The 15,847-nt window shown below is 39.2% G+C and overlaps 1 protein-coding gene across 1 annotated transcript in view; it reads right to left on the minus strand.

Annotated features, from left to right (window-relative positions):
- Positions 1–5,411: 5,411 nt before the first annotated feature.
- LOC143172802 (guanine nucleotide-binding protein subunit alpha-14) overlaps positions 5,412–15,847 on the minus strand; it is an 84,653-nt gene continuing 74,217 nt past the window's right edge. The window contains exons 3-7 of the mRNA XM_076362595.1: positions 12,918–13,072; positions 10,444–10,572; positions 8,390–8,519; positions 6,906–7,059; positions 5,412–5,912 (exon numbers count right to left, since the gene is read on the minus strand). Of these exons, the coding sequence (XP_076218710.1) occupies positions 5,722–5,912; positions 6,906–7,059; positions 8,390–8,519; positions 10,444–10,572; positions 12,918–13,072 (759 nt within the window). The 3' untranslated portion in view covers positions 5,412–5,721. The remainder of the gene's footprint in view (positions 5,913–6,905; positions 7,060–8,389; positions 8,520–10,443; positions 10,573–12,917; positions 13,073–15,847) is intronic.

Raw genomic sequence — 15,847 nt, forward strand, 5'->3', positions numbered from 1 at the left:
TTTGACTGGAATGTCATTATTATTTGTTTTCTTTATATGCGGCTTTAATTAACAGGTAATACCATTATCAAATCCTGTCTCTGAGAATGCAAGGTCAAGCTTCTGTTGCAGCCATCTCAGTGAAAGCAGAATACAGACTTAAGTCTTTACCTTCGGTTCATTATAAGACAAGTTTTTAATAACTGGATTTACATGTATAAGCTCCCTTTAAAGTTGTTTTTTTTCTGTTGCTGCATTGAAAAAACATAGATGATGTTGCCAGATAACAAGATTCTTATGAAATCCTCTTTTTTTTTTCCCCAAAAAAATTCTGTACGTATGCTATTAGCTATTTATTATCTTTAGCACTTCACAAAATACACTCGCATATCAAAAAAATCACTAAGGTCTTTTGTTCCTTCTGAGTTATTTTTAGCCATCTGTCTGCAAATAACAAATACCACACACTACTCAATAAAAGATTAACTACCATTACATAGTAATATTAAAATTTAATACTTACAGCATATTCTTGAATTTGAACTACAAACCCTAAGTTTCCTAATTATTCTGCTGATGTAAAACAGTTTCAATAAATATATCACATATCTTAATAGGATTGCTAAGCCTTGTGGCTTGTTTGTAAATAACTCCATATCCATATGACATTTAAATAGATTTGTATATATTTGATTTGTATATATTTCCTGATACTGTATTAGCTTAAAGAATGACAATATTCCACAAAACTATTCAGAAGATTTTTTTTTTTCTCTTCTTGAGCCTTTCATGTTTGAATTCCAGAAAAGAACTACCTAAAGGCTGCGTTGCTTGTAATCATCTAAGTATTGTACAAGGCAAGAGTGCGCAGTTTCTTCAGCAAATCGTACAATGCCGCAGTACCCTCTTCCAGCATGAAACTCTCCCAGTTGATCCCTTTCCATCTGCAGTGACTAATCTTCAATGAAGATGCAGCAAAAACTAAAGCAGCAACCAATACCAATGAAACATTTACCTCCCAGGAACTAAGGATATAGGTGGCTAAAGTTCCTAACAGTTAATTACTGAGTTGGGTTTTTCTTTCCTATGATGTTGATCAATTTATCTGTAACTTCGGACAAGGAGGCAGCTCAGGTTCTATGCTTAAATGTGTTACTAAAACCAGACTGGGTGAAGGAGCTGTCTGTCCCCACTACTATGTACAGATTATTATGGAAATTGATTCAATACTGTGGAAGGCTTTGGGTTTTGTTTTCCAATTTTTTTTAAGTAATTGAGACAGTGTATTTCAAAAGAACAGGGTTATTAAATGTGGGAGCTGTTTGTGAAAAATACTGCTAATATGCATTGTGTATCTGTATTTGGATCAGGCCCAGCCAGCACGGATTCATGAGAGGCAGGTCCTGCTTGACCAACCTGATCTCCTTCTATGACCAGGTGACCCGCCTAGTGGATGAGGGAAAGGCTGTGGATGTGGTCTACCTGGACTTCAGTAAAGCCTTTGACACCATCTCCCACAGCATTCTCCTAGAGAAGCTGGCGGCTCACGGCTTAGACACGTGTACTCTGCGCTGGGTCAAAAACTGGCTGGACGGCCAGGCCCAGAGAGTTGTGGTGAATGGAGTTACATCCAGTTGGCGGCCGGTCACGAGCGGTGTTCCCCAGGGCTCAGTACTGGGGCCGGTCTTGTTTAATATCTTTATTGATGATCTGGATGAGGGGATTGAGTGCTCCCTCATGCAGTTTGCAGACGACACCAAGCTGGGCGGGAGTGTTGATCTGCTCGAGGGTAGGAAGGCTCTGCAGAGGGACCTGGACAGGCTGGATCGATGGGCCCAGGCCAACTGTATGAGGTTCAACAAGGCCAAGTGCCGGGTCCTGCACTTGGGTCACAACAACCCCATGCAGCGCTACAGGCTTGGGGAAGAGTGGCTGGAAAGCTGCCTGTCGGAAAAGGACCTGGGGGTGCTGGTCGACAGCCGGCTGAACATGAGCCGGCAGTGTGCCCAGGCGGCCAAGGTGGCCAATGGCATCCTGGCCTGTATCAGAAGTAGTGTGGCCAGCAGGAGCAGGGAAGTGATCGTGCCCCTGTACTCGGCACTGGTGAGGCCCCACCTCGAATACGGTGTTCAGTTTTGGGCCCCTCACTACAAGAAGGACGTCGAGGTGCTGGAGCGTGTCCAGAGAAGAGGGCAACGAGGCTGGTGAGGGGTCTGGAGAACAAGTTTTATGAGGAGCGGCTGAGGGAACTGGGACTGTTTAGCCTGGAGAAAAGGAGGCTGAGGGGAGACCTCATCGCTCTCTACAACTACCTGAAAGGAGGTTGTAGCGAGGTGGGGGCCGGTCTCTTCTCCCAAGTAACTAGTGATAGGACAAGAGGAAATGGCCTCAAGTTGCGCCAGGGGAGGTTTAGGTTGGACGTGAGGAAAAATTTCTTTACTGAAAGAGTGGTGAAACATTGGCACAGGCTGCCCAGGGAAGTGGTGGAGTCCCCATCCCTGGAGGTATTTAAAAGACGTGTAGATGAGGCGCTTAGGGACATGGTTTAGTGGACATGGTGGTGTTGGGTCAACGGTTGGACTCAATGATCTTAGAGGTCTTTTCCAACCTTAATGAGTCTATGATTCTATGTAATTGTCTCAGATACGGTGCAAAGCATTTCTGACAGATCTGTTTTTCGTGTGTATCACAATACTTATTTCATTATGCAGATCAAAATTTTACAAAGCATTTCACATTTTCATAGAGAAAACATCCGTGTTTATCATAATCTTCTCTTGAAATGCAAATTGTCATAGTTTGGTTATGCAATTCGTGAATGTCTTATGCTTCTCTGTCTAAAACTGATATAATCAGCAGATAGCTGACATCTTTTTTCCTGCTTGTAAGTCTATTAGTCAAGATTTGCCTGTTGTTATTCTTACCAGTGGATTAATTTGGAATTTTCTGGCCAGTATATGCAAGTACATATATGCATTACCTAGGAGCTTGAGCTTTGTTATTTGACCTAAGAAATGCAACCGTGATCTTGGTCACAATTTTTGCTTTTGTGACTGCAAGTGGGATCTAGGGATCTAAAATTCCACTCACAGCAGACACAGGGGTTTTATAAAGAGGTTTTGATTGGTTTTGGGCAAATCTGGAACAAGAATTCTAAATATTCTTGTAATATTTCAAGGGAGGAGTAAATTGGCTTTCAAGTCTCCTCCTACAAGGAGTAAAAGAATGTCCATGCCATTAATTTTTATTAACTCATCATCTCCAGATCAATATATCAAAGGCTGAAACAAATGTGCCAGAACAGGCGTAATGTGGTAGGACACTAATAGGCAAAAAGGGAGAAAAACTGAACTCTCTCTTTGCTGGATGTCTCCCAGTTTTTTATCTTTGTGGGTTTTCATCCTTGTTGCATCAAGCAGATTGAGAACTATGTGCAGAAGTTTGTCTTGGTAACTGCTCTTGTGAATGTTTTTAAGTTGGCTGTGAAGTGTGAAAGAAAAGTGTTCTTCTACTGATGGGTCCTGTAAAATGCTAACTGTCTCACAATCTGCAAAGATTGTACTCCAGCAAAGCCAGGCTCCCGAATTCATGGCGCCAATGTGCTCTTCACATAAACAGCAAATCTTGACTCAAGATACGGAACTGCCAAGAGTTTAAACAGACATTTTTCCAGAAGTTCCCACGGAGCTCAAAACTGGATCAAGCAGTTCAAGCGTTTGAGGATTTCATATGCTTTCCTCCATCAGATCTGCTGCCCTAGAAAAAGTATTTTTGATGTCGTCTTTTCATGTGACTGGAAGTTCTTAAGTTAATGTAAAACTTCAGCATCTCCAGATTTTATTACAAGAACTGCTTTTGAATTAGTGATTAGTTTAGGTTTGTCGAGGACAGCAGGTCTGAGGACTTGTCATGATGTCAGTGCTTCTGAGGGAGGGTAGAGATGAGATGTCGGGGACACGGACGACATACACGCAGCCGTGCTGTTTTATTCCGTGCTTTCTGTCACTCCCCCGTGGCCGCCTCCTGTTCAGCGGCTGGCGCTGCACCCTGTACCTCATCCCAGGGTGTACTGCACTGTTCCCTCAGTGTTGATTACTGCCACTCACTAGTATGGGCACAATGTATATAGGTCAGTATCCTTCCCTCACAGAAAACCGTTCAAGCAGTGTAAGAACAGGCTTCTGCTGCTTGTTCCAACACTAAAGAAAGAACAAATGAATTAAATGTTACAGGCTGTTTTCTCCCTAGCAACCAAAACCAGCTCTGGACATACTTTACTTTTTCTGTACTGCTGGACAAAAGGGAACTGTGCTGTTTAATATGTGAATCGATAAACATTTTTTATGGGCAGTGAAAGGTCGGGGTGTGCTTTTCACAGGACTGAAGTGCAAAAGCCATCAACCTGGCTGAATACACAGAAGCACTACTCAAGCTGAAAAGCCAATATAACCTGAATTTTTTCTGTGCTGCACAGAAATTGCTATTTTATGCTGATAGTAAAAACTATTGCTATAATATTTCTTCTTGGAAAAATGGAATTGTCATGTATTTAAATACAGAAGAACCTCAGCACATCTTTTTGGGCTAAATTTCTGCTAATAAATGACTGTTCTACTGAAACACTCTCCCTACCAGTGTTGCTGTGTTAGCTGATCCAGTGCCAGTGACTACCACAAATTTTGTATGGGTAAAAAAGGCTTTCAAGCTTGCCCTAATGTCTGAGAATTTTTGACCCAGTGAAGGAGAATTGACTAAGCTATTGGAGGTGCTGGCATCTTCAGTGGACATGGTTTGTAGTTGGGCAGGGAGTGGAGGAGATGGGAAAATGGCTGGAAATCTTCTAGAGCAGAGGCTTTGCTGCTCTTCAATCTATGCAAAACCACCCATGAAGCTCAACAACAGGAAAATGCCAAGTGCCAAAAGCAAGTTACGTTAGTGACTTGGAGGAATTTAAGGCCTAGTTTATCGCAGGCAGCTGCGGATGATTGCCGAGCACCTGTGGCAGTGAATGCTGAGAACGTTCGCTAAATGCCTTGCTGTTTGAGAAATGCTTTTCCCCTTCAGAAAAGAGTTAATTCCATGGACTGCCTACAAGATCTTAATCTGTCATTCCTCAACGGTGAAAGGTATCTTATTATTGTAAGGCACTTGAACAAAAAGGCAATGATACGCAAGGGTCACCGATAACTAATCTTTTGTAATGATTCCTAGACCATTAACAGGTTTGGCCTATGAAGGCTACTGAGAGATGCTTCTAAAAAGTGTAATAGGTTTACCCTAGTCTTTCAACTACATTGCTCAGAACAAGAATATAAAAATGTCTAGCACCCCTAAAATAACACTAACTTGTCATTTTTAAGGCATCACTGTTTGAAATTTTATAAGCTATGATTGTAAATGCTAAATGAAAAAAAAAGAAAAAAAAAGAAAAATCTTAAGAAAGTACAGCAATGTAGTTATGCACATTCTTCTAAATATACTTAATTCCCACAGCTGTCAAAAAAATAACTCACAGACAAATCTAATATGGGAAATATGAACACAGTATTTTAAATGTATAGCTTAAAAAGTAAACTTTAAAACTCATTCTTTACAGTTCTCTTAATCCATACTTCTTCAGTAAATATAAATCCTCCTCCAATTTCTGTAAATGGTATTTAAAAAGACACCTTTTTTTTTTTTAATCAGTACAGGCTGTGCTGTGAGTAAACCACACTTTGTGGCTGCAACCATGTGTTTTCTTTAAACCAGGTTGAACTCCCTCAGGTTTAACTGCAGGATCGTGTCCTTGACGGCAGCGAAGACGAAACGAATATTTTCTGTGTCTGTGGCACAAGTGAAGTGGGAGTAGATTACTTTCTCCTTGTCTGGATTCTGATCCTGATACAGCTTCAAAATGAAGTCTCTAGCAGCTTTGACGTCTTGTTTAGGTCCTAATCAAAAGCACAATTAGAGGTTTTGAACAGTTAAAAGCTATGGGTCAAGGAAGAAACATATGGACAGTATCTTAAAAGGCTAATTTCATATTTAAAGGTGAAATTGCCATAAAGGCATGCTCCCTTCTTGGCATTTTCTCATTCATATGTTAGTGGAGCAAAAGCTGTTACAACACTGCTTTCTAAAATGTGTGGAGTATGCTTTTTTCAACAGTAAACCTTACAGGTCAAAGTAATTTTTCATAAAAGCCTACGCAACTGAAATTATCCAGCATATATTAATAGTTTGCTACATTATTGTAGTATGTCAAAGACCATGAGAGAAATTAAATTTTCTAAAACACATAAACAGGATTCTCTTTGGCCAAGAGAGGGATGTGCGTTTTCTCTGTAGCTATTAGATTATTGTAATTCTTTTCATTATTAATTGTAGGATTCAACATGATACATATCTTGCAGAATATAATACTGTATTAAGTAATGGAATACATTTGTGATTATTTTCATCATTCTTTTGGTGACTAAGTAACAGTAGTATTTGTTAAGGAAAGTTATTCAGGCAGCTTTTTAACTTTGGATTTTTGTATAGGAAACAAGTTATAATAATGAATGCAAAACTGTACTATGGGTTTTTACTATATAAAGAGTTGGAATAATAGCAAGATTCCCCAAGTTCCCCCTGTATCTTGTCTCTTGAGATCGAAGATGAAAAAGGTGCTTCTCATAAATAAATAGTGATCACGCCACTCTAATGGTAACAGAATGGCTGCAAGAAACCTCTTAAGACTCTGTCCGCAATGCTCCAGTAAAAAAACAAAGTTCCAGTAAAACTGAGTAACTTACGTTTGTATTTTAACGGATAGAGTACAAAAAAATAGATACCAAATATATTGCATAATTCCACTTTCCCTGTTCAATTTAATGAGGAAAAACTAATTGGTTTAAATATGACTTTTAGCTTTGTGAAGATAGTCTGGGAAAAATGCTTACCTGTGTATTCTGGAAAGTAACTAATTAGATGGGAATACATTATTTTCTCTTCTAGAAGATCTTTTTTATTTAAAAACAAAATGACTGAAGAATTCAGAAACCAGGGATATGTAATGATAGTTTTAAATAAGGCCTTGCTTTCTTCCATTCGATTCTACAACAACAAAAATTAATATGAAGTTACACTCTCTAGACAGTAGCATATACAAATCACATCAGCCAGAGATCAAAAAGGTTTTTTTGAAAGCTTTTTTAAAAATATTATTTTATTAAGCGCAATTGCAAAGCATTGGTTGATCATTACTCTACATGTTCTATATCCTTTTACTCACTGGGTTTTGGATCAGTGCTATGAATGGCATGATGGCATGTGAAATCAAGGTAAGCCTTAATAATAGAAATTATTTGAATTCTTATATGAGTTAGTGAGCAGCCATGGACTGCTGCTCTATGAAAGCCTCTTCTGACCTCACAGTGAGAGCTGAAGCAGGGTGTATCGGGTCAAATATCTGATATTAACATACTGTACATAGCTAAAGGACAGGAGTATATGTACTCATCTAGACTAGTAATAAAGTCTGTTCATTTCAAGAGAGTTCTAAGGAACACCACGTTCAGAGATTGCTGTTTGGAGTTCCTGGGGACAAACTTGTGATAGCAGTCAGTTTGTTATTTATTTCCTAATGTCCAAAGTGAGCATAACAAAATGTTCAAGATGGTGAAAGGAAAAAGAAAACTAGTTACCGAAGTTGTTCATGCACCAAAAGATGACAGGGAACTTTGAAAACTCTATCTCAACTACAATGGATGTTGTGACACTTCAGCAAGTGAAGTAGGGCATGCTTTTCACAGTTCAAACACGTCTTGAGAAAGTGACCTGTAAGGGCTTTGTGACTTTACAGTTCAAATGGTATTAAGCGTTTTTGAAGGACATTTGAAGGAATCCTCATACTGCAGGATGTAAAGGAACCACTACCAAAATGAATGCAGTTCCACTAATAATGCTTTTCTCTAATTGCCTACTGTTTTCTTTTTTGCATCCTTCTCTACAACATCTGGCTACTGCTGCTGATGGCACTTTAGAACAGATGGGAGAACTCCTTGGGAAGGAGGTAAATTTTAAGTTATTTTAATTTTCCTTAATTAATGCACAGGTTAATTCTGAAACATCAGAGATTTAAAAAACAAAACAAAAAAACTCTAATTACAGATGACTGAGGTAGTTTTACTTGCTGAGAGATATTGCTGATACTCAAATTCTCAAACATTTGACATGGCTTAAGTGATTTAAAACATTTTTAAATCATGTTTTGTCTTTTAACTTTTAGAGGCAGGCTGCTAATTTAATACAACTTTGGGACTGCTTCATCACCTTCTTAATGTAATTCTAGTGCAAATGCTTTTATGAAGACATGTGAATGCTGTCTTTCTTAAAAAAGCACACATCTTTTTCTGTACCTTATTTAGATACCCCCACTCCTTACCTCATTGTCACATTCTGCCAAGACTTGATCATATTCACTTAATGCAACTAAGAAAATGATGGAAGTAACACTTTCAAAACAATGGATCCACTTCCTTCTTTCTGACCTTTGGCCACCTACATCCACCATCCTGTTAAACCAAAATACAGTCAATATATTAGTAATTTTCATAAGATACTGTAAGTATATCCAAAGGCCTTATAATAGATCACCTACCTGAGATAAGCTTGAACTGTGAAAAGTATATCTTAACATTGTATGTTCTGTTTCATATTTAAACTTGATTTGCTTGCTGTAGTGCTACAGCTTTCACTGTTCTTTAGTGTTGCTGTGGGTTAATCCCAGTGGGCAGCTAAGCACAACACAGCCGCTTGCTCACTACCCCCAGATACTGTGGGTGGACAGGGGGAGAGGAAAGAAAGAGTAAAAGCAAGAAAACTTGGGGGTTGAGATTTAAAAAAATAATAATTGTTCAATAAGTGAAGGATAAGTGGAAGAAGAGATAAAGAAAACAAAACAAGCGATGCAAAGGCAATCACTCACCACCTCCCATGGGTAGAGTGATGCCCAGCCAGTTTCCAAGAAAAAGATGGCCAACCTCCCTAAAGCCCCCTGTTTTCACTTTTGTCACTAAGCATGATGTTATATGGTGTGAAATATGTCTTTGGTTAGTTCAGATCATCTGCCTGGCTGTGTACCCTCCCAACCTCTTGCGCACCCCCCAACCTATTCACTGGAGGGGCAGAGAAAAAGAGAAGGCCTTGGTGCTGTGCAACACTGTTCAGCAAAAGCTAAACCGCTGGTATGTTATCAGTACTCTCTTGGTTACAAATCTAAAACACAGCACCACATCAGCTGCTATGAAGAAAATTAACTTTATCCTAGCCAGGCCCATACAAGTGTATAAGCCACTTGAGGCAAATGCAAAATGTAATTCTGTTTTTTTTTTCTGTGTTGGTAGAAGTTTTAGCAAAGGCAGATGTAAACATACTGAATTTTGTTTCCCCACACACTCCAAAATCTCTCTTGTCCCCCACAAACCCCAGTGTAGTCATCTCTCACTCCTTAAAACAATCAAAATGCTCACAAATATCTTCATTCTAAATCAAATTCCTTTGGTTTTGCAGACAGTTAAGTGCCTCACATCTTATCCAGGTCAAAATGCTCCCTAGAACATTCAATTTTCCAGGAAAAAACAAACAAACCACAAAATCACAGTCAGGCTGGTTTGACCGTGTATTATCAGAGTGGATTCTGGTTCTCTGTTGTAACTGCAGGCAGGTGTTTGTTCATGATGAAACGGGTGGTTTGATGGAAGAACATCTATAATCATGCTAGTGTGAATTCTGCAATTTTGAAATAAAAAAATAGGCTTTCCCTTAGAAAATCAGTAACCCCACCTGTTGCGATAGCTTGTCTAGTAGCAGTTAAGGTAATTTTAAGGTGCTTCTCAGACTTTCTTTCAACTTTATGAGTACATTTGTTTCTCTCAATTCCACTGAACATTTTTTCTTTTGTATATTATATGGCAGGAAGAATATAAGTATCTACTGTTGTGACCCTCCACTTTTTTTTTTCCCCCCTCCTCCTTCCCTCAGTGTCTCCAACTTCATTCCCTAACTTTATCTAACTGAAAGTTATAAACTCAGTTGAGGGCTTTAACATATCTATTAGGGCCCTCTCTTCCAAACAGTTAGTCAGGAGGCAAAAAACTGTTGGCTCTAAATGGAATTAAACTACATTCCAATATTAGCACTCATGTTACTACAAATACCTTGCCTCTGCACCCCCCATCCAAGACTTTTAATTAAACTAATAGTTCAGAATACACAGCAGTTGGGCTGCCTGAATTGAAAAGCTTTTTTCATGTAATGTAAATTTCAAAAGGAATGTTTTGAAACACCACTCAAGTTAACGGTATTAACTTTGGAAACTAAAAGGGCTGGAAACACATACAACACTCATTGAATGCAAAAGCTGACAGGCCCATAGAAGTAAAGTTGCAGCAACTACTTTCATAATTGTATACTGAATCATTTGACAGGCACTCTTACCTAAATATAATATTTTCTAAATCAAAAGGATACTCAATAATTCCTGTAGTTGGCACTCGGACTCTAAGAATATCTTGCTGAGTTGGCACAAATGAAGGCATAGCAATACGATCAAGGTCAGTAAGATAACTGAAAAGTTAAATATACAACAGAAACAAGATTAATGCACTGTCATAAATTAATCACACAGATTCAAAACCAAAGTACTAACCAGCAATCACAGAAGTGTTACCACAAAAGCAGCTAAACAGAAATTCATGGCCTTAGCACAATTGTTGCTGGCATAAAACAATAAAACCCTTTACTTTAACTAAGACCTGCATGTACATTTCAGACAGAATACTACTAGTCAAAAGAGATGATGCCTGAATGTTCTATAGATAATCAGTCCACACCCAGAACGATGAATTTTATTTGAATAATCTTTGCTATTACCCCAGAATTAAAATCAGAATTGAGACTTGAACACAAATATAAGTATCAGTCCAAGCCATAACGTTTACCAACAGTACTCTTATCCCCTGTCACTTCATCCGTGATGCTAATATTGCACACAAATGTGAAAGGTTGCTGGACAGAATTCAGAAAAGTAATTAACGGAAAGCTCTGCAAACATGAATGCCTCAAACTTATGTATTTTTAATATCAACGATGATGCATTTAGTTTCTCATCTGCCCATGCAGTCATTCTTAACTTTACCCTCCTTAGTTTCATAAAGCTCTTATGCTTTTCATGGCTGGGATTAAATTGTAGGATGACATTCCTGTGCCTCAATAAATGAGCAGTGTGTGAGCAAGACACAAAGAGCTGATGCCTGGTATTCCTCTCTGCAATCTATCTTGCCACCACCAGAAGGCAACATCAGATCATCCAAAATCCTAACAAGGCATACAAAAAGTGTAAGGTATATTCCAAATCATACAACATGATTGTAGCACAAACCTTCCTTTATTTAAGCACTAATTCGCCCCCTTTTCCTTTGGTGGAAGAGGGAGGGTGTCGATGTATTCTCCCCTTGCTGCCCAAACATCCCTCACATTTGCGGTCCAAAATCAAAAATACTCGCACTTAATGACTTAGAAAAGATTCCTCTTAAGAAAATTCCTCCTCTCCAGCAATGCAGCAAATTGTTATTGAGATCTCAATTATAATTAACAGTAAAAGGAAGATTTAATAAAATTTAAAATAAAACTGATTTTCAATTGTGGCTGATTTCTTGGAAAATGAGGCTACAGTAGACCATTAAGTGGCATCCTTCTTCTCCAAAGTAGGATTATTTAACAACAAGGCAGACAAACATCTGTCAAGAATGATAATGCTTAACGCACAGGAACAGATTGCCTATGTGTAATCATTCTGAGTTCAAGTTTACCATAAATGCCTAATCTAAATGTTCCTTGCTGCAATTTAACCCTGTAACTTCTCAACCGTGACAGAAATAGAATTGTAAATTTTCTGTTCTCATGAAACAATCATTTTTTCACAATTAAATTCTTTGAAAACTGGGGGAAAGACTTATCTTCATTCTTATTTATATCCTAAACGTTTCATGTAACTGAACTGTCTGACCTGCCCGCTTGTTGTCAATATATTTTGTACAGCTGTTTTTCACTATTTCCCCCAAGGGAAACTCAGTTATGTACCAGCTGTGTTGACCTCAGAACTGGGAGGGATGTGGTATGTTCAGAAAGCCTAAAATTAGTTTGCTTCATCACTCCACCTTAAAATTTGTTGTGTACTACAGGCCACCAGAGATACAGGTATAACTAATAAAATCATAGTGAACCTATCTCTTCATTATGAGCCGGCAGTGTGCCCAGGTGGCCAAGAAGGCCAATGGCATCCTGGCTGTATCAGAAATAGTGTGGCCAGCAGGAGGAGGGAAGTGATCGTGCCCCTGTACTCGGCACTGGTGAGGCCGCACCTCGAATACTGTGTTCAGTTTTGGGCCCCTCACTACAAGACATTGGTGCTGGAGCAAAGAGGAAGGAACAAAGCTGGTGAAGGGTCTAGAGAGAACAAGTCTTATGAGGAGCGGCTGAGGGAACTGGGGTTGTTTAGCCTGGAGAAAAGGAGGCTCAAGGAGACCTTATTGCTCTCTACAACGACCTGAAAGGAGGTTGTAGCAAGGTGGGTGTCGGTCTCTTCTCCCAAGTAACAAGGGACAGGACGAGAGGAATGGCCTCATGTTGCGCCAGGGTAGGTTTAGATTGGATACTAGGACAAATTTCTTCACCGGAAGGGTTGTCAAGCGTTGGAATAGGCTGCCCAGGGAAGTGGTTGAGTCACCATCCCTGGAGATATTTTAAAAGACGTGTACATGTGGTGCTTAGGGACATGGTTTAGTGGTGGACTTGGTAGCGCTAGGTTAACAGTTGGGCTCTGTAATCTTAAGGGTCTTTTCCAACCTAAATGATTCTATGATTAACTTCATTAAGTCTGGCTTGTCCTTGTAATTACACAGTGTACTTACTACTTAGCAGAGTCTGAGAGCTGGTACTCCCTCCGTCTGTCGTAGCATTCTTGAATTCCTGAGTCTTCCCAGAGCTTCTTGATTGCTTCAACTTGTTTTCTTTCCAGCACTCTCACTTTATCCACTTCCACTTCTTTGATCATCTGAGCACTCTCCTAATCAATTAAATGATACCACTATTGTGAGAAAGGATTGCTGTCAGCATGCAGTACACATGCTCCCCTTTCTTTATTATACCCTTCCCATCAATCAGACTAAGCATCAGAAAGGAACCTAGGAGAAAATAAGCAGTTTTAATCCTTGAATGCATTTAATTTTTCAAGTCAAATGACTGCTACTGAATGTTTTAAACAAGTTAGTCTTGCTTACTGTCATCCAGATGTGATTTTTCTTTTTAAAAGGGGACCTTAACAAAGGTCAGGAGCTCTAAACCTACCATCTTTAAACTAATTGAATTTTAATACCAATTTATAACAGTGGTTATGTTTTCTAGATACTTTCTTTAGTACAGATACTTTTGGTTTGTTTGTTGGTTTGGTTTGTTTCAGGACAAACCAGAGGCTGACCTAGCAAAAACAGTCCTCAAGCAGGCATCAAATTCCTACAAGCCATCTTCTGTTTAATGCTTATCTCAGTGAGATACAGCCAAGGTACTACTTTATGGAAAGAAATAATTTTTATTTGCACTATGCTGTTAACTGTAAGAGGTATTGCAAAGATAAATGTAAGTTTTGCTTTTAAAGGATACAAAAGAATCTACCATTCTGCAGCGAGTGGTGCAGTTGTTTTGCTTGAGGGAACAGATGCCATCCAGAGGGGCCTTGACAGGCTTGAGGAGAGGGCCTGTGCAAACCTCATGAAGTTCAACAAGGCCAAGTGCAAGGTCCTGCACCTGGGTCAGGGCAATCCCCAACATCAGTACAGACTGGGGGATGAATGGATTGAGAGAAGCCCTGTGGAGAAGGACTGGGGGACACTGGTGGATGAGAAATTACACATGAGCCAGCAATGTGCACTCACAGCCCAGAAGGCCAATCACATCCTAGGCTGCATCAAAAGAAGCGTGGCCAGCAGGTTGAAGGAGGTGATTCTGCCCCTCTACTCTGCTCTGGTGAGACCCCACCTGGAGTACTGCATCCAGCTCTGGGGTCCCCAGTACAAGAAAGACATGGACCTGTTGGAGTGGGTCCAGAGGAGGGCCACAAAAATGATCAGAGGGCTGGAACACCTCTCCTGTAAAGAAAGGCTGAGAGAGGTGGGGTTGTTCAGCCTGGAGGAGAAAAAGCTCCGGGGAGACCTTATTGTGGCCTATCAGTACTTGAAGGGGGCTTATAAGAAAGATGGAGAAAGACTTTTTACCAGGGCCTGTGGTGACAGAAGAAGGGGCAACGGTTTTAAACTGAAAGTGGGTAGATTTAGCTTGGACATAAGTGAGAAATTTTTTTATCATGAGGGTGGTGAGACACTGGAACAGGTTGCCCAGAGATGTTGTGGATGCCCCATCCCTGGAAATGTTGAAGGTCAGGTTGAATGGGTCTTTGAGCAACCTGATCTAGTGAAAGATGGCCCTGCCCATGGCAGGGGGGTTGGACTACATGATCTTTGAAGGTGCCTTCCAACCCAAACCATTCTATGATTGGAAGTGTTCTCTTCTGTAGCTGTTCAACTACGTATATACTGGTGTTTGCTAGTACCTTTAGTGGTCTGGAAAAGGATTGTTCTAAAATGCATTTAATATTGAAATAAATTAACTTTAGTGTTTGGAATATAACAGATCGGTTACTGTACATTCAGTTTGCGAACACTTTTTCCAGAATATTGCTAGATATCACCTAGATTTTAACTTGCATCTTCTTTAAAAATGAAATAAGGTTTCTTCCCTACCTCTCCTTTAAGCTAGGGACAGTCTCAAATAGTAACACTGCATACAGATCTGGTTTGGATCTGGGGCAGTGAATTCTTGGGTCTGAACTGGAAAATCTGAATACTGATAGACCTGTTAATCTAGTCATTCAAAATGAGATAAAGATCAGTCAGAAAACAGGACTTTCATAGTTATGGGGTCTTTAAGTTACCGTGGGCAACTGCAAAACTATGTAATATGGAGTCTAATGCCTCAAAAGCAATTTCTCCTTGCTCAGTTCAAATTAATTTTAAATATTGTAATTCTCCAAAATGTTGTGAATATACTACTCTTCTGAGTTTTCATATTAAAGACTTACAATGCAGTCATAATGCCTGGGCAAATTCTCCATGATTGGAATTATCTTTCATTTTACAGGTATTCTGTTACACAAAACCAAATGCCAAGTCTTCTGATTTTTATTAAAACTGTTTTTTTTAAAATGGTAGTTAAAGCTTGAAACATAACTGTTATAATTACTGTTACGATGTAAATTGTTAATAAACGTAAAATAGTTTAAAATGCATCATGGTATAAACATTCCTGTTAGTATTTCTTGTAGATTCTTTACAGATATAATGTAATCCATATTGGTTTTTTACCTTAATTTACACAGCATAACTATCTTAGCAAGACAGGTAATATTGTCTATTGAATAAATTTTTCTGTTCTGTAATTATTACATCAAATGTTCGTGCTGATCCGGAACGATGTAGGAAGAGCTCTACCTGTGATTTATACTTTATTTAGGCACTGTATATGAGGCAAGAGATTAGAGACCCCGTGTCTCTAAATTTTCTAACCTGCTATAGCTCTTTAAGCTAGTTCGACATCTGATAAAATGGTTAAATGGCCTTTGTTTCCTCTGGTTAAACACTATAAGAGGTAACTGAATGATGTAAGATTCCCCACAAGGCTCACAGGGCTTTTATTATTTTGCTGTAGAATCCCACCACTAGGAATTCTAGAAAAGGGTTATTAAATCTTATCAACACCTAGTAATAATCTAAGTTTACATTTTAACAAA

The sequence above is a fragment of the Aptenodytes patagonicus genome, chromosome Z (assembly GCF_965638725.1).
Source record: "Aptenodytes patagonicus chromosome Z, bAptPat1.pri.cur, whole genome shotgun sequence".
NCBI lineage: Eukaryota > Metazoa > Chordata > Aves > Sphenisciformes > Spheniscidae > Aptenodytes > Aptenodytes patagonicus.